Source organism: Propithecus coquereli, unplaced genomic scaffold (genome assembly GCF_000956105.1).
Source record: "Propithecus coquereli isolate 6110/MARCELLA unplaced genomic scaffold, Pcoq_1.0 Scaffold310, whole genome shotgun sequence".
Taxonomy (NCBI): domain Eukaryota; kingdom Metazoa; phylum Chordata; class Mammalia; order Primates; family Indriidae; genus Propithecus; species Propithecus coquereli.
In genome coordinates this window covers 925,586-943,368 of record NW_012148731.1, presented here as the reverse complement: position 1 = coordinate 943,368, position 17,783 = coordinate 925,586, and the positions used below count along the sequence as shown (strand labels likewise).

General features: G+C 39.8%; 2 protein-coding genes across 4 annotated transcripts in view; both read right to left on the bottom strand.

The window, feature by feature from the left end:
* AK7 (adenylate kinase 7) overlaps nucleotides 1–7,335 on the bottom strand; it is a 90,253-nt gene extending 82,918 nt beyond the window's left edge. The window contains exons 1-2 of the mRNA XM_012650077.1: nucleotides 7,231–7,335; nucleotides 1,576–1,764 (exon numbers count right to left, since the gene is read on the bottom strand). Of these exons, the coding sequence (XP_012505531.1) occupies nucleotides 1,576–1,764; nucleotides 7,231–7,335 (294 nt within the window). The remainder of the gene's footprint in view (nucleotides 1–1,575; nucleotides 1,765–7,230) is intronic.
* Nucleotides 7,336–10,573: 3,238 nt separating this feature from the next.
* GSKIP (GSK3B interacting protein) overlaps nucleotides 10,574–17,783 on the bottom strand; it is a 17,461-nt gene continuing 10,251 nt past the window's right edge. For 2 of the 3 annotated variants that reach the window (XM_012650104.1, XM_012650103.1), the window contains exons 2-3: nucleotides 14,845–15,103; nucleotides 10,574–12,339 (exon numbers count right to left, since the gene is read on the bottom strand). In XM_012650104.1, coding sequence (XP_012505558.1) covers nucleotides 12,178–12,339; nucleotides 14,845–15,102 — 420 coding nt within the window. In that variant the 5' untranslated portion in view covers nucleotide 15,103 and the 3' untranslated portion in view covers nucleotides 10,574–12,177. Of the gene's footprint in view, nucleotides 12,340–14,844; nucleotides 15,104–15,749; nucleotides 15,805–17,783 lie in introns of those variants that run through there. The other variant, XM_012650105.1, reaches the window with a different exon arrangement.

The window sequence follows — 17,783 nt, the reverse complement described above, 5'->3', positions numbered from 1 at the left end:
TTGTAGAGGAGTGTGATAAATAGGGCTTTAATATGTTGATTCAGCCGTGCCTGCAGGACAACCGGAGCAGTGGTCTAGCCCAGGCAGCTGGATTTGTGAGTCAGGCTGAAGAAAGACTTGAAAAGCACTGGCTCCTACGGGGAGGTGAAGCCGCAGGACTGGAGAAGATTTAGGAAACACACTTGTTATGAGAAAGGAGGGCGCTCCGGGGAAACTGTATTTAAAGGGTGGAAAGAGGAAAAGGAGCCAGTGAAAGAACCTGTAGGAAAGTCAGGGTGTAACAGCCGCCCAGGGAGGCGAGGAGAGTTTCTCTTGGGTACCAGGATGCTGCTGCTCGGAAGCCAGGTGGGATGAGCCCTTGGGAGGCAGGAGATCGCTGGTGACGCTGGCATTTCCCGTGAAGTGGTGGGGGCAGAACCTGCTGGCCTTAGACAGACCAGGGAATGGGGGGTGAAGGAGTGAGGCCTTCAAATGTGCCCAATCCCCTTCTGAAATTCACTGGTAGTGGGGGCCAGAGGCAGAGGAAGAGGCTGGTGGTCAACAGTGAGGCCAAATTAAGTGTTTTTTACAATAAGAAGTGATTTGAGCATATGTATAGGTGGAGAGGAAGAAGCCAGTGGTGAGCGAGAGAAAGGGGGTGAATGGTAAAGAAAGGTCCCAAAGATGTTGGGCGAGGACTCATTCACCCATTTCGCAAATGTTTCTCCAGGGCCACTTTGTGCCAGTGGTTGTGCCGAAAATACGTGGATAAACACAAGGATAAATGAGGCAGTCTCTACCCTCAAGGACCTGACCGTTACAGTTCATGGGACCCACAATAGACAGATGATAACAATGGAGTGTGAAAAGTGTTATAATCTAATGACGTACCCAGGTAGAGGATGCTATGGGAGCTCAGAGAAGAGCTCAGAATCCAAACCAGGAATGGGGAGAAGTAGGAATCGTGGATAGCTTCCTGGAGGAGGTGATCTCATGAGTTAAATCTTGAAAAATGAATAAGGCTGGTTGGGTGAAGAAAGAGGGAAGCCTGTTCCAGGTGATAGCATGTGCAAAGCTGCATGGTAGGGTCCAGAGAGTAGCAGGCAGGGTAAAGGGAGGAGTTAGCCTGGGAGAAGAGGGTACCTCTTCTCGGATGTTTAAATATCTGAGGATAAGGACTATGCAGAATTTGTCACCTAAAGGCAGCACTGCTTCTCAGTAATGGTGTATTATTCCTGATTGGCTTATTACCAAAGCCTATTTCTCTTCCACGGATGGTACGGACCATGGCACAGAGCTGTCTTCGATAATTGAGAGCAGAATGTACTTTACGCAGAGTATGGAGAAGAATTTTGTGAGTCTGAAAGTCCAAATCAGATCCATCCTGTCCAAGACTAATTTAAATTCTTTGCTTCAGCCAAAAATTTAAAGTGGAGACACCATGGCTAACCTCTATCCTAGGAGAAAGGCGCGCCCAGGCCTGGCACGAAGTGGCCCAGAGGGAATGAGAGGCAAAGAGGAACAACGTATGGGGGAAGGCTGGGGCGGAAGGTGATCTTCCCTACGTCTCTCCTAGCAAAGCCCACCGGTACTTACAGAGTAGGTCTCCACGGCAAAGTCGGGCCGCAGGCTTTCCGGCGTGGACAGCGTGCCCACGATCTGGAACGTGCCTTCCTTCAGTTTGGCCAAGGAGGCTTCCGGCATACCTGACTTAGTCTCATCCTCCTCTTCCTCTTCTTCTGTAATTTCTTCAAGGGAAGCCCCCGCGACACAGTTAGACAGAAACTGCAAGAAAACAGCCGGCCCGCGCCGGCAGGCGGGTTGGCGGCCCAGGAGGCACCGTAGGGGCGGGCTGGGGTCCGGGGAGGGATGGGGGGCTGGGGGCGCGTCCGCACAGACCCCAGATCCCGCTCTCGGCCCCAGATCTGGTGCCGACTCCAGACTCGACCCCAGACCCCGGCCCACTTCCCCCCAGACCCCAGACCTTGGCCCCCCTCCCCCCAGACCCCAGACCTGTGCCTGGCCCAGTGCCTGGCGTGGGCGCTCCGGCCCGCCGAGAACCCAGCCGACCCAGCCGACCCAGCCGACCCGTGTCCCTGTGGTTGTCCACATTGTAACAAAAAGGAGGTTCTAGACGTGTGGCATGTTACCTGGAGTAATTCCTGCCATGATTCTCTTTTTTCCTTCTCTATGTTTAAAACTGGCAATCACCGTGTTTTTGCCCTTTGAAATAAAAAGCCAGTGGCAACTATATAGTTAAAAAACATTTGCTTAAAAAAAAAAGAAACTGCAAGAAAACTGAAATTTCTCAACTACTAAGAACAATTCAGAGTAAGGGCAGCCAATCAATGATTCTAGAAACTAACCTTTATTGAGGGCTTGCTAGGTGCCACACAGACAAGACAAATGCTTTGCACGCTGTCACCTCCTTTAAGTCAGTTTAATTCCCATGACAACACAGTGAAGCGGGCACTGTGATGATTCCCCGTTTTGTAGACAAGGGGTTCAGTCTGGGAGAGCTTAAATAACTTGCTTAAGGATTCCACCCTGCTACAGGCAGAGCTGGGCTGTCATGAAGATGTTTCTCTTGTCCAGTAGAAAGACAGAAATGTAATATGAGCCACTTAGGAAATTTAAAATTTTCTGGTAGCCAGATTTAAAAAAGTGACAAGAAACTGATGAAATTAATATAAATACTGTGTTATTTAATCCAATATATCTGAAATATTATCGATTTAATATGTAATCATTATAAAAATATTAATGAGATATTTTACATTTTTTCATACTAAGTCTCTGAAATTCTATGTGCATTTTACACTGACAGCGCATCTTCATTTGGACTAGCCACGTGTAAATGTTCAGTGGCAACACGTGGCCAGTGGCTACCCTATTGAATAATGAAATAGAATGAAGTTGGCGAAGTTTTACAAAAGCTATCCTTGGGAGTGCTTATGTAATGTTTCAGAGTTTCATTCATATATGTAAATAATCATTTATATATGTTAATCACTTTATGTTAATTTATATATTAAACATATATAAATAATCATGGCATTCACACACCTTGGGAAGAAAAATACAGTAAAATCAAACATACAAAAAGTCCCACCTCATTTATTTTGATAAAAAACAGTACAAGTTAGCATGCCAGGTTGTCAGCTTTAACCACGTATTGTAATATATTTCTCCCAAGTACATTATGTATATTTTCATTTATCTCTCCAACACACATATTCAATTTTATCATCCCCTTTTACAGAAGCAGAAATTGGTGCCCAGCACTAAGGAGATGGGGCTGGGGTGGCATTGCCTAGCCAGGCTGTGAGCCTGAAAACAAGAGACACAGCTTCCATTTCTTCTATAGGCTTCATATTCCTGCTCCCAGGTTTCTTACAACAGACTCTACACTCGATCTTGGTCAAAAGGCCAAGCAGCAATACTAAGAACAGATTAACAGTAATTAACTGGAATTTGAGAGAGGCCTGATTAATTAAGGGCTAACCAGAAAATTCTGTTATTGAAAGAAAGCTTTTGAAAAAGATATCCCCTTACTAAAAGACAAAGTTTTATTATAAAAATATTATGTTGTAAAAAATAGAGATCAAAAGGGGATAAAGTAAAAAGTTAGACTCCCTTCCCCCTCCGGTTCCTAATCCCAATCATGTCACCTCTTTTATACAGTTCACCCTTGAACAACATGGGTTTGAACTGCGTAGGTCCAATTATTCCCAGATTTTCTTCTGTGTCTGCCACCCCTGAGACCCACCTCTCCTCTTCCTCCTTGTTCTCAACCTACTCAATGTGAAGATGATGAGGATGAAGACCTTTGTGATAATCCACTTCTACTTAATGAACAGAAAATATTTTTTCTTTTTTATGATTTTCTTTTCTTTTTCTTTTCTTTTTTTTTTTTTGGGAGAGTCTCACTTTGTTGCCCTGAGTAGAGGGCCCTGGCATTAGCCTAGCTCACAGAAACCTCAAACTGTTGGGCTCCAGTGATCCTCCTGCTTCAGCCTCTCAACTAGCTGGGACTACAGGTGTGCACCATGACACCTGGATAGTTTTTCTATTTTTAGTAGAGACGGGGTCTTGCTCTTGCTCAGGCTGGTCTCAAACTCCTGAGCTCAAGCGATCCTCCCACCTCGGCCTCCCAGAGTGCTGGGATTACAAGTGTGAGCCACCGCGCCCAGCCCTTTTATGATTTTCTTAATAACGTTTTCTTTTCTCTACTTTATTGTAAGAATAAAGTATATAATATATATAACACAAAATATATATTGGCTGTTTATGTTATTGGTAAGGCTTCTGGTCAACAGTAGGCTATTAGTAGTTAAGTTTTTGGGGAGTCGAAAAAGTTATATGCAGCCTATAGTCCCAGCTACTCAGGAGACTGAGGTGGGAGGATTACTTGAGCCCAGGAGTTTGAGACCAGCCTGGGCAACATAGACTATGTCTCTATGAATAAACAAACAAACAAATAAATAAATAAAGTTATCTGCATATTTTCAACTGTGAGGGAGGTCGGTGCCCTGTGTTGTTCAAGGGTCTACTGTATGCTCTAGTGGCTTTCCATTGAAATTAGAATATAAACCAAACTCCTGGCCAAGGCCACCCATGATCTGGCCCTCTGTGCTTGACCTTCTTTATTAATTTATGTAATAAATATCTATGGAGTGCCGACCATCTGTGTTTCCTGATTCGGCATTGAGTAAGGCTACATTCTGACTTTTATGGGCCCCTTCCTCCATAAAAAAATATTAAAAATTATATTTGATGACGAACATGCTGTAAAGACAAACATAATCTTTGACCTTAAGATTTTATTTGTTTCTTGGCCGGGCGCGGTGGCTCACGCCTGTAATCCTAGCTCTCTGGGAGGCCGAGGCAGGTGGATCGTTTGAGCTCAGGAGTTCAAAACCAGCCTGAGCAAGAGCGAGGCTCCGTCTCTACTAAAAATACAAAGAAATTAATCGGACAACTAAAAATACATAGAAAAAATTAGCCGGGCATGGTGGCACATGCCTGTAGTCCCAGCTACTAGGGAGGCTGAGGCAGGAGGATCGCTCGAGCCCAGGAGTTTGACGTTGCTGTGAGCTAGGATGACGCCACGGCACTCTAGCCTGGGCAACACAGTGAGACTCTGTCACAAAAAAAAAAAGATTTTATTTGTTTCCTTCTGATTTTAAAAGAAATTAAAACACTTTTCTGGGTTCCTAAGGATCTTGTGGGCCCTGGGCATGGTGTCTGATGTGCCTAACGAAGAAGTCTGCTCTGGGGTCCGGGCGCACTGCACCCTAGCCACTGTGCGCTCAAGAGCCGCCAACCTCATTCCCACTTTGGAACTTTTGCCTTTGCTGTGCCCGCTAAGAACTATTTCCTACAGTTTGATCCCCATCCTGGGTACGTCAGGTTAAATGTAACCTTCCAAGGGAGCCCTTTGTAGGGTATATCTCTAGGTAGGGAAAAAATGAAAACAAGAGAGCAACTCCATTTAAAGTAGCTGCTCTCTCGCTGGTCATCATCTCATCCTCTCTTTCCTTCAGAATACTTACCGCACACTGAAACATCTTGCTTATTTAAAAAATTTATTTATTGTCTGTCTCCTTCTAGGAGAGGCAGGGGCCTTGAGGGCAACAAGCTTTTTCTGTCTTATTCACACATAGTTCTCTGTGCCTAGCGTTTAGTAGGTGCTCAGGAGTGAATGAATCCCATCATTAGAGGTAGTAACAGCTAACAGTGTCTTGTGTATCTTCCGAGACATTTTCTGTGTGTGGATGATCTATCATCTCTCTATCTTCTCTATATCTGCATCTTTTTGAAAAACACAAATAAGATTATACTACACTTGTTTGTAATGCATTTTTTTAAATGTTAAGCTCCCCAGGTAATTCTGCAGTATTTTTTTTTTTTAAATTTTAAGCTCTAATGCCTTTCTTTTAAAAAATTTTGTTATAGTATTGTTTTAGTTTTGTTTGTGTCCTTGCCCCTTCTTTCCTACCTTTTCTGGTAATTTGGAAGATGTATCATGTGTTTGGAGTCCTTTCCAGTAGATATATATTATATTTAATATACATCTCACATATATTGCTTATCATATATAATTACATACTATGTAAAAATATACTGTTTTTATATATAAATTTTATACTTAAATCTCTGTTTTTCAATTGACGCACTGTAGATGGTGTATTGGTTTGAATAGTGTCCCCCCCAAATTCCTGTCCTCGTAGAACCTGTGAATGTGGGCTTACTTGAAAATCGTCTTTGCAGATGTAATCAAGTTAAGATGAAGTCATACTGGATTAGGGTGGCCCCTAACCCAATGAGTAGTGTCCCTATAAGAAGAAGGAAATTTGGGTACAGGGACACACAGGGGAGAACACCATGTAAAGAAGGTAGCAGAGGTTTGAATGATGGGTCTACCAGCCAAGGGATGCCAAGGATGGTTGGCAACCACCAGAGGCTAGGAGAGAAGTATGGACCAGATAGTCCCCTGGAGGCTCTAGCCTCTAGTAGGAACGAACCCTGCGTTTTGATTTTGGACTTCTGCCTTCAAGAACTATGAAAGAATATATTCTGTTGTTTTAAGACAGCCAGTTTGTGGTATTCTGTAACCACAGCCCTAGGAAATGAATACAGATGGTATGTCCTGTAGCTTCATCCTATTTTAAGCAGCTTTATGTTTGGAAGTGTAATCATTAGCCTCACAGAGTCTGATCAGGGTGAGGTTAGATTTCTGTGTAGCTCCAGAGGATAGAATTAAGACGGATGGGTCCTACCTAGGGGAGATGATACATTTTCCAGAGCTGAAGATGGAGAAAGGTAAGGAAGCTTAATGGGACTCAGGGCCACAAACAGTGGCTGGTAAATAACAGATGCTAAAAAGCCATGTATTGGAGGGATGGGCGATATAAAGATTGGATTTATTGTCTCGTCTGTTGCCTCCTTCAGGTGCGGTGGTGGAGTGGAAAGGGAACCCAGTTTGGAGGCTGGAGACCTGGGATCCATGTCCAGGTCCTGCCCTCAACGCTCTATGATCTGGGGCAAGTCCCTTCCTCCCTCTGAGCCTCAGTTTCCCTTCATTAAAAGGAGGAGGAACAGGCTGGACCTGAGATCTCCAAACACCTGGGCTCCTAAGTGGTAGCACTTTAGCGGCCTGGGGTCCAGGGGGCATTGGCGGTGCCCAGGACGCGGGACGGGGCCCGGGAGCTGAGGGCCGGGGTCCGGCTCTGCGCCGCCGCCGCTCACCTTCCCGATGTTTCTGCTGCTGTAGGAGTCCAGCAGGTTTATAAACACTCGCTGGATGCGGATAACCTTCTCCGTCCGGGCAGCGGCGTCCTCTTCTTCACCCATGGCGGGAGCCGCTCTGGTTGCTAAGGGGAAAGCGTCCCCTCGGTTGCCAAGGAGGCGGGGCCGGCGACCCTGGCGGGCGGGGCTCGGCCGCGGGCGGGGCGTGCGGGCCGCGGTTCCCGGGATGGGCGCGAGGGCGTCCCCGCGTGAGTGCTCCTCCCCGCCGCGCCCTGCTACGGCTGCCAGCCCCCGGCAGAGCGCGTCCCCTCGGGAGCCGCCTCGGGCCTCTGGCACAGGGGCCACCTGATCTCTCTTCCGTCTGGAAACGCATCCCGGCGTGCGCTTGCCCCGGATGGCTAAAACCGATGGTGAATCCGATGAAAGGGGAAAGCCCCACAGCCCCGGCCTCCTCTGAAATGCGGGGGCACTTAACGTTCTCCTAGCGCGTGGTCTGACGGGGTGACATGAGCCTCCACTGCAAAGAAAAGCTGTTGCCATGGCGTTTCGGGGTCCACGACACCCGAGCGACAGCGAGCGTGGTCCCTGCTGTGCAGCCAATTGCTCCTGGTCCAGGGGGCTCCCGTCCTGGGGGCTGTTTCCATCAGTTCCGGAAAGACCTCCGGGGGTGGAGTGGGCGCCTAGAGGCCTTCTGTAGAGTCACGCACGTTCACAAAGGGATGCAATTTAGACTTTTGACCTTTTCAAATGAGAGTATACAAGCAGTTGCTGAGATATACCCACAAATTAGAAGATAACATTCACCTTGTTTTTTCACAGGACCACAAAAGTTGTGGTGGACTATGAACATACTGCAGTTATCTTGGAACAGCCTGATTATATTGAAATATTTTTGTGCTTTAAACATTAACTTGTTAAAAGTTAATATTTAATACATGCAGCAATTTTTTTTGTGTGTGTGTTCTTAAAAAAAAAAACAAAACACAAACTAGTTGCCTTAAAAAGTGGAGGTGGCCCAGACAGCCTGGAAGCTCTGGGCTGTCAGGCACTCAGGGGATCTGGCTTTGAGTCTCAGCTCTGTAGCCATTTGCGGGAGATTGGGACCAATCTTTTCACTTTCCGCAAGCTGTTAAATTGGCTGTAAAACAGGAGTGATATTACTAGCCTGACAGGGCTGTTAGGTTTAAATAAGACATATATGAAACTATTTTCTGAAGTCGTCTCCAAAGGCGAAATTATTATTATTATTATTTTCTTCTGCAAGGCTAAGACACTTCTACAAACAGGGAGTCTTTTCATTCCATTTTTCTTGTCCCCACCCCCTTTTCTTCTTTATACACGTCTCATTAAAACTTGTTTTGATAAACTAATTAACACTTTGAAATTTTGCCAACTCAGTTTGGCAACAGTTGGCCCATAGCAAAATTCTTTTTTTATTATCAACCAGAAAGTGCTGTCAGTTTAAATGTAAAAATATTCATGCAAGACCAGTGTAAAATCTGAAGTAAATAGACCTTAGGATTCTTTCAAATGACTTGTTAGTTCTAATATTCTAAAAAATTGCTTGAATCCTTATTTTCAAATTTTTAGTTTTTCTCTGCATTCCCTATTGATATGCAATTAAGCAGGTAAATACTTTGAAAGTTATTCCACTAGTCATGCTACAATAAAATACTGTAATTTCCCCGTGTTTCATTCTTGTTTATACTACTGATTACGTGTAAATGAGCTTGCTCCACAGTTGCAGGGCCTATGGCTTCCAGATATACATTTTTTTATATATATTGGTAGGTTAGGAGAGTCTGTTAATTCTTTTATACCAACTAACTTATCTTTCCTTTGTTATTCCTTCTTTCTCTTAAAATCAGCTTTCATATAACCACAAAGTTCATGTGATGGCTTCTATTAACATATACTGTATGGGGATAGCTGGCAGAATCAGACTTGGGTTCTGACCCAATTCTCCTGCTCCTGGGTAGGCTGCTGAGCAGGTCTCTCAATCTACCCCAGTCTTGGCTATGTCACCCATAAAATAAAAGAATTGAAGGGTAAGTTCTAAAGGCAATGTAGTATATATCAAAATCTCAGTGCTTTCCTATTCCGAGCCCCTTTAGCAAACAGCACATTTTGTTTTCGAACACTGGAGAGAGAATTGCAGTGTGCAATGGAAGAAACTAATGGTAAATACAGCACGAGCAGCTGATTTGCTGTGTGACAAGTGTGATTGATTCTGGACCTGGAGGAAAAGTGAGAAGAGTGTCATTATGGGAAATGAGGTGTGCACTCTTCTCTCCTTATCATCATACTGCTTCTTCAAGGATCTTGGGAGCAGATAAAATTCAGCAAGGCTTGGTGCTTTTGCTAGAGAAACATTCTTCAGCTAGCTTAAATCCTGTTGTATCTATTGCATTTCTCCCTTCTAATCAGTATATACAAGATATTGTAGGAAATGTGAAAAAGCATAATGAAAATGAAAATTACGAACCCTAACCCTAAAACCCTAACCCCCCCAAAAAATGAAAATTACCTTACCACCCACCGATGACTACTATTAAAATCTTATTTCAATTTTACTTGTTACATGCTTATTTTTCAAAATATAGCATGTATAGTTTTATATTCTGCTTTTTTCATGTAGCCTAATATTTCTTGGTTTTTAATGGTTGCATACTTTTCCATCAAAAAGATGTAAAAAGATGAACTCTTTAAAGCCTTCCCAATTTTTCATCAGAGAAAATGAACATCCTTGTACTTTACCTTTTGCTGAATCATTCCCCAATGCTAGACTGCCAGTTCAGGAGTTATCAACTTTGTAAAGGCTCTATTACCAATGCTTCCAGAAACACTTCACCAATATATCCTCCAAAAGAATGTAAGAATGCCCCCTCACTAAATCCTTACTGATATTATATTTAAATAAGAGAAATAACAAAATTATTAGGTGAACTGGTCTGATTATTTTTAATTTTCCTGCCTTGAATTACTGGTTAGGTTGAACATATTTCAAGTGGCAACAGACATCTGTATTTTTTTCCTGAGTTGTTTGATCATATTATTTGACCATTGTTCTCATCTTTTTTCTTACTAATTTGTAAGAGTTTTTCTTTTTCTTTCCCCCCCACCCCCTTTTTTCCTTTAGAAGTGAAGCCAGGCTTAATTTATCTGGTAAAGTTCTTTAAACAGTCTAGGAAAAATGGAGGTTTTCATATCTATTTTTTCCAGTATATCTGTATAGTTTTACTAATGTCCTCTCTTCCTGTTCCTCTTTCATAGTAATAAAAAGAGTAACTTACTTCAAATAAAAATGTAACAACGCAGGACTAAAAAATAGAAACAGAAGCTCTTGGAATCAATCATTTATCACAAAATGAACAATTTCAACTTTTAAACATACAATCACTTTTCTCCATACTTAACTCAAAATGAGTAAACAGAATTTTATTCAAACTTTACAAATATCATTTACATTTAGCCTGAGATTAAGCATGAGAAAGTTCAACCTGAAGTTGGACTTCATTGCCCAGTTTAAGCATCTGAAGATAAAGCTGAGTATGAATAGACATTATCAAACATAATTAAAGCATTCCAATGAACTTTAACAATGAATTGTGATGCAAACTGAAATTTAACTTATTCTGGTCCACATGATCTTCAGAGTCTAAAAGTACCTATTTTTTTAATAATGATAAAAAAATCTGCAGATGACAAATTTATGAAGGTGTGTCCAGATGCAGAAGCTTAGTTCAACATTGTTACAGCAGCTGCTTTAGGTGACCTTTAAAAAAACTCCTCAATCCTTATTTTTCAACATGTACTTGAAAACATGCAGCAGCATGGTACGGTTTATTAAGTTTACAAATATCAGTACTTATAATAAAATATAAAATACAGAGTATCCTTTTTTCAAATATTAAGTCTCTGAATGCTTCATTCATCCTTTGGTTTCAAACCCATACAATGCACTCATATTACATTGCAGATTTAGCATTGAGACAAAACACTGTACATCTATTGGGGAAGGTGGGGTGTCGTGGGAATACCAAAGCACTACAGTAAACGTTGAAGCAAAAATACTTTCTGAATATATACTGTACATTATGTAAACAGACATTCAGAATAAGAATCAACACAGGCCAAAATATTGTCTTCTAGGAAACCAGAATCTTCTTTTAAATCACACACTGACAATGTTTTTTTGTTAAGAAAAGAAATGGAGACTGCTCCTGTATTTGCTTATGTGCTTAGATATCTTGGAAACGAGTAACTATTACATTCATTTGCTCGTGGTTCGACTCCTGCTTAGTTGGCTGGCTGCTGCAAACATGGAATACAGAACTATTTCAGCCCCTGTTTTTCATTTGATACTAGTTAAGTCATATATATTAGTAATTAATTCATCTTTATCAATCCCTAATAGTAATATAAATAAAGTGAAGCAGTGAATTTCAAAATTTGTGCAGGGGAAACTAGTTGATAATTTGTTTCCGATAAGGCCAGTAGCAAAATAATTACTACAAAGTCAGTCCAAGCTAGTAGTGAACCCCTGATTTAGCAGGCTGAATCAAAGTTTATAGTTAGGTAATTCTAATTCCTATACTACTGTGCAAATCTAGAATTTCTTATGTAAAAGAGAGTGCTGGCAGCATCAAAGCCCTGTAATAAGAAAATGAAATACTGATTAGGGTTTGAAATGCAGAGATAGTATATGAAGAAATGTGAATGTCTTAATGATGGTATCATAGCAATGGCCTCAGAATTCCTTTAGTGAATCAGAAACCAAGCCAATTCATTATTCAATTATCATCTGAGTCAAAAGCCTAAATTTGAAGCAAGTGATAAAGACACAAAACCAAAGATGCACTTTCTATGACCATATGCAAGAATTTCAAGCTTTATGTCAACATTCTGTACCAGCACCAGTCCCCTCTAAAAAAAAAAAGAGCTTAGTCATGACTGTCCATCCCTTTTCAAAGCTTCCAGTCTTTGAAGGAGTGCGTTTCCAAATGCTTCCCGGTACGCAGGGCTGAGTGTATCCAACAAGGAGTAGACTGTTTCGTGGTAGGGAGTCTGTAAATGGTCATCCACCTGGTCAAAAGCATAACCTACCACCTACAAGAGAAATGCAACAGTAAATTAGTCTTCATCTTGGTACAGAATGAAAACCAAGTGTTTACATGGATAATTATCTAATGACACTATTTCTCAATACAAGTCAGAATATGCACAATTTTTATTATAATCTTCAATATTTAATCAACTTATGATGTATAACATACAACACAGAAACACCACCAGTAAAATGCTCTTTATAGAATTCTTTTTTCAAAATTTAAAAGGTTTGATTTACCTACTCTTGATCCTAAAAAAAGTGTAGAGAAAGAATTTAAAAAGCTACACAAAAACAGTATTTCATTTTTGTATTTCAAAGCATGCTCCCATTATTCACCCTATTTAATTTCACATACATTGAGAGTCTACTATATTAAAGTACTATAATAGATAATACATTATTAGTTCATATTTTAATCATTTATAATATTTAGCTTATAATCCTTTATTCCTAGAAATTTAGTTTATAAATAACTATTTTAATTATTAGTTTTAATAATTCTTTAACTTTATAATTAATAATCTGAAAGGCCATGTTCACCTAATATATTGTTTATCTGACAGGGAACAAATGTTCAACTATGAGATAAAAGGGAATGTTATTCTGTGGGTCTCCCCCCCCAAAAAACATAACTAAAATTCTTCTCTTTGACAAAATTATATTAATAAGCTATATCATGGTTTCCCAGCACAGTATAGGGTAAAATTAATTTAGTTTTTGCTAACTTGACTAAAGCTTGTAAACTCTAAATTCTAAATTTTCTGTATAAATTCTGTATAAATTCTAAATTTTTATGACATTTAAGCCATAGAAGATGAAAGTTTATGTTAGAAAAAGAAGCTGAATATTTTTTTAAAACGAAAAGCACAGCAGACACCTAAGGAAAACGAATCCCACCTCTTCAAAGCCATGCTCGATCACTGCACTCTGTATAGGTGTAGTAGAGTACAGTTCTGTTTGCCTTCCTCTTATACCTGCTAGACTGTGATCTTCCTGGTGGACAGGGATCATGTCTTATTCATGGTTTGATTTCCAACTGCTGACACAGGATAGTTGCTCAATAAATGTTAACTCAATCAGACTGAAAAACAAATATTTGAGTACCTAGTACATGACAGGTTTTACGACTGATCTATATCTTTCCATACCACTTGTCATAATCATCCCCAAAATCCTTTTTAGTTTTTTAATCCCTGGGTTATAAATAAAGTAGCATGGACTCTGAAGGGTAGACTGACTCACCCAAGAGCACTCAAATTCACATCTAAGACTTCTGACTCTCCGATCAGAACTTCTACCTCACCACAGCTACCTTATGTGAACGTACCTTACTATGTTGCCCAGGCTGGTCTCGAACTCCTGGGCTCGAGCAATCCTCCTGCCTCAGCTTCCCAAGTAGCTGGGATTACAGCATGCACTACCATGCCCAGCAAGATCCACTTCTAAACATTACAAGCTTTTAGTACAAATTTAAGGATTTGCAAAGGAGTGCACAAAAATTAGTCAACTCAGGTACTACTCCTAAAGCTAAGCAGCTATGTACATGACAGTTGTGAGGGGATTGAGAGCAGTAAAGATGCTAGTCTTGCAATTTACTCTATCAAGAATATGCAGTACACATGATTCATCTTCAGCAAACTGAATCTAGTGAAATAAAGAGATTTTCATGTACTTGTTTAACACAATATTATGTGACATTCTTACTTGCTTAGGCCTTGCCCTCTACCTTATTATGATAATGTGCAACTACTCTTAACAGATACAGAGAAACAGAAAAGTTAGCAACCTTTGACCAAGCATGAAGATTCATTGATTAGTAAAGTTACGACTAAATTTTAGATTTTCTAATGTCGATCCCTTTGTTCAGTAGGTCAAAGATTATCATAATATACATATATTTTTTAATGAAAAGTTGCTCTCAGGTGATGCTTTCTACTATTCTAAACTATGATTCTGGTTTAAAGAACATGTAAAGGTCAATCTGCCTAGAAGAGCTCACTTGTAGTAAAGAGATACTCGTAATAAAGGGCCGATAGGACACTCTTGGAAATTTGGGGGTGGAATATTCTATTCTGATTTAATTGTGATCTAAGAGATGGAAAACAGTGAAGTCAAGTATATTGTCTTAATAGAAGAGACATTTATAAGAGATGGACAAAGATCCTTTCGACACAATGATTGCAAAACTCATTCAATGTAGAGAATGGATAATTCTGGTGGACACATTTAGCTACAGGTGAGAAATAAATTAGTTTTGGGGGTGATGATTAAAACAAAGAATTACTCTGCAAATCAAATGTTTTTTCCTTTTTAAAAAATTCAATTTTCCCACGTTGATCAAAAGACTCCAAAATTAATAAAAATTCCTAGGAAAAGTTTTCCTTAAAAAAAATTTGGAAGCTATTGAGTGTTCTCTTATAACACCCTCCACCTCCCTACTTCCCTCAACTTTTTGATAAAGTGGTAAAGATATACTTTTTTTTCTAAAAAGAAAAGAGAGTTACCTTAAGCCCTGCTTCAGTGAGCTCCAGGCAGTATCTGTTCCTTTCCTTTGTTTCCACATTGATATAGGCCACATCGTCTGCACAGCGCAGGCTTTTTGAGACAAACATGTTGTTAACAGCAAAGAGAACATCGTTTACAACTGCTTCAGCTTCCAGCCTCATGTCTTTCACATCAGTTCCTTCAAAACCATTAAGATCTGAACCTTCTTCAAATCCTGACATACTGCTTAGCTCCATGGGATTACAGTCCGTTTCCATTCTGCAAAAAAAGTAGATAAAAATTTTGTTTATAGAAAGACATTCAAAATATGATATGATTAAAATTAGCTATGTCTTACAATTGCTACTTAGTACAAAACATTAGCTAACAATTTTTAGGAATAATATTGTCTAAAACCATTTCTAGTAGTTTTTCACAGCAAAATTACAGATACCTATAGATTTTCAAAAAAAGGATCAGTTAATTCTCATAGTGATAAACATTTGGAATATTACAGTTTTTAGCTATTTTAAACATGCCTCAGTAACAATCCTAGTCCATACTTATTTTAAAATTTATAATTATTTCTCTAGGATAGATATTTAGAGCTGGAATTGCTGAATCCAAGGGCATGCTCATTTTAACTTTCAACAGATATTGCCAATTCAGTCTTCAAAAAAAGGCTGTATTGATCTGTACTCTCCCAATAGAATATGAGGGATGTACTCTTTTTCTCCACACTCTTTCTAATTCTTTAAAATTTTTGCCAGTTTGAAAGGCAAAGAATAATATAGTGCGTTGTTTTAATATGCATTTCCTTGTAAACATCTTTTTGCATGTTTATAGGATATTTAGATCCAAGATCATACGGCTGCAAAACTAGAAATGGAAATGAACTCAAGTTGTCTGAAATCGGATTCCTTACCTACCACAGTATAGTGCCTCTCAGTAGCTTCTTTTAAGACTTCTGGATTTAGGGTCTTGATTAAAGCCTTCCCCATCCTTCAATGATCACATTTTAAAAAAATCCCCTAAATTGTCCTCTAAATTCTCATTCTATCTGTATTTAACTGTTTGAGCCATCTGGAACTTATTTTGCATAGCTTTATTTTCCAAATCGATAGCCTACTGTCCCAACACCATTTACTGAATAACTCATCTTCTCAAACACTTATTAGAACTGGCCCAAATGTTGTATTTCGAAAAATATTTCTCATGCTAACTTGATCCAATATTACTGTCGGGCTCCCATGTAATTATAGCTTTTCTTCTGTAACTGGTGTTAAAAAGGATTTTCCTGACCATGTATTGTTAAAATTGGAAATGTATGAATAAGTTAATAAATATGAAATTGCTTTGCAATGTATAATATAAGGAGCTTTACAAAAGAGATGTTGTGCTTTCTTTTTACTTGGCAGGCTTTAAAAGTAAGTTAAGATTTTCATTTCTCTGATATGGATTAAGCACCCACTGTCCTGAATGAAGAATGATTCTTCCTTCGTTCATATATTTAATAAACATTCATTGCCTATCTACTGTGGTCAAGGTCTCACATTAAGGTATAGTCCCTCCCCCTCACCATACTGGAGTTAGACTAGATTAGTAATCAACTCTCTCTCACCCTCTTTCCCTCTTTTTTTTTGTTAGAGATGAGGTCTTGCTTTGCTGCCCAGACTGTAGTTCAGCGGCTATTTATAGGCACGATCACAGTGAACTACAGTACAGCCTTGAACTCCTGGACTCCAGCCATCCACACCTGGCCCTTAAACTCATTTTTTATTTTTTCATTTTTATTTTTTGAGACAGAGTCTCACTCTGTTGCCTGGGCCAGAGTGCCGTGGCATCAGCCTACCTCATAGCAACCTCAAACTCCTGAGTTCAAGTGATCCTCCTGCCTCAGCTTCCCAAGTAGCTGGGACTACGGGCATGCGCCACCATGACCGGCTAATTTTTTCTATATATTTTTAGTTTTCTAGCTAATTTCTTTCTATTTTTTTTAGTAGAGACGGGGTCTCACTCTTGCTCAAGCTGGTCTTAAACTCCTGAGCTCAAACGATCCTCCCGCCTCAGCCTCCCAGAGTGCTAGGATTATAGGAGTGAGCCACCGTGTCTGGACTTAAACTCATTTTTAAAAGGAGCCTTAACAACTTTTTTTCTGACAATGCTGATAACTTTTATGGGCATTTATTTATACCACTTGTCTGGTATAACACATTACCCATTCATTTTTTTCTGAAGTTATTAACTTGTGCCCTATTTGTGTGATATTCAAAGTCCTTTGAGTTAGTGGTTCTCTACCTTGGCTCCTCATTACAGTCACCTGGGAGAGCTTATAAAATTACAGATGCACTGACCCCACTGCACAGCAACGAAATCAAAATCTCTGCGAGACAGGTATTTTTTCAGAGCTCCTGGGTGATTTTGCTGTGCAGCCACTACTTGAAATTATCAGCAAAAATCTTAAGGAGCTAGAGTTCCTATAGTTAGATGCATGCCATTTGCACATTATAAAAGTCAAAACTGTTTGCTAAAGGCAATTTATGATAAGCTATGTAAAACTATTTCAAAAATAACATAGCAAGTGTATAAACAATATATTTCTCTAATCCTATTATATTCCAATTAATGATATGTTTTAAGGATCCTTTATCTTGTCTCCCATAGCACTTTATAGAATTAGTGACTCACTATAAATAATACAAGGTAATTATAAAATTACCAATTATTGCTAGAGCAATTTGTCAGGTAATCAAAAGCTAAAATTGACTTACTATATAGGAAAATGAAAATATTTCATTTTCTAAAAATAATCAATATACTGCTTAATATTATACTTGGTTTTACATATAAGAAATGAGCCCATTTTATTCTATTTTTTCAAAGTTAGTTCTGAAGATTTAGATATGTGACTGCTACTATGAATTCTTTTTTTTTTTTTTTTTTTTTTGAGACAGAGTCT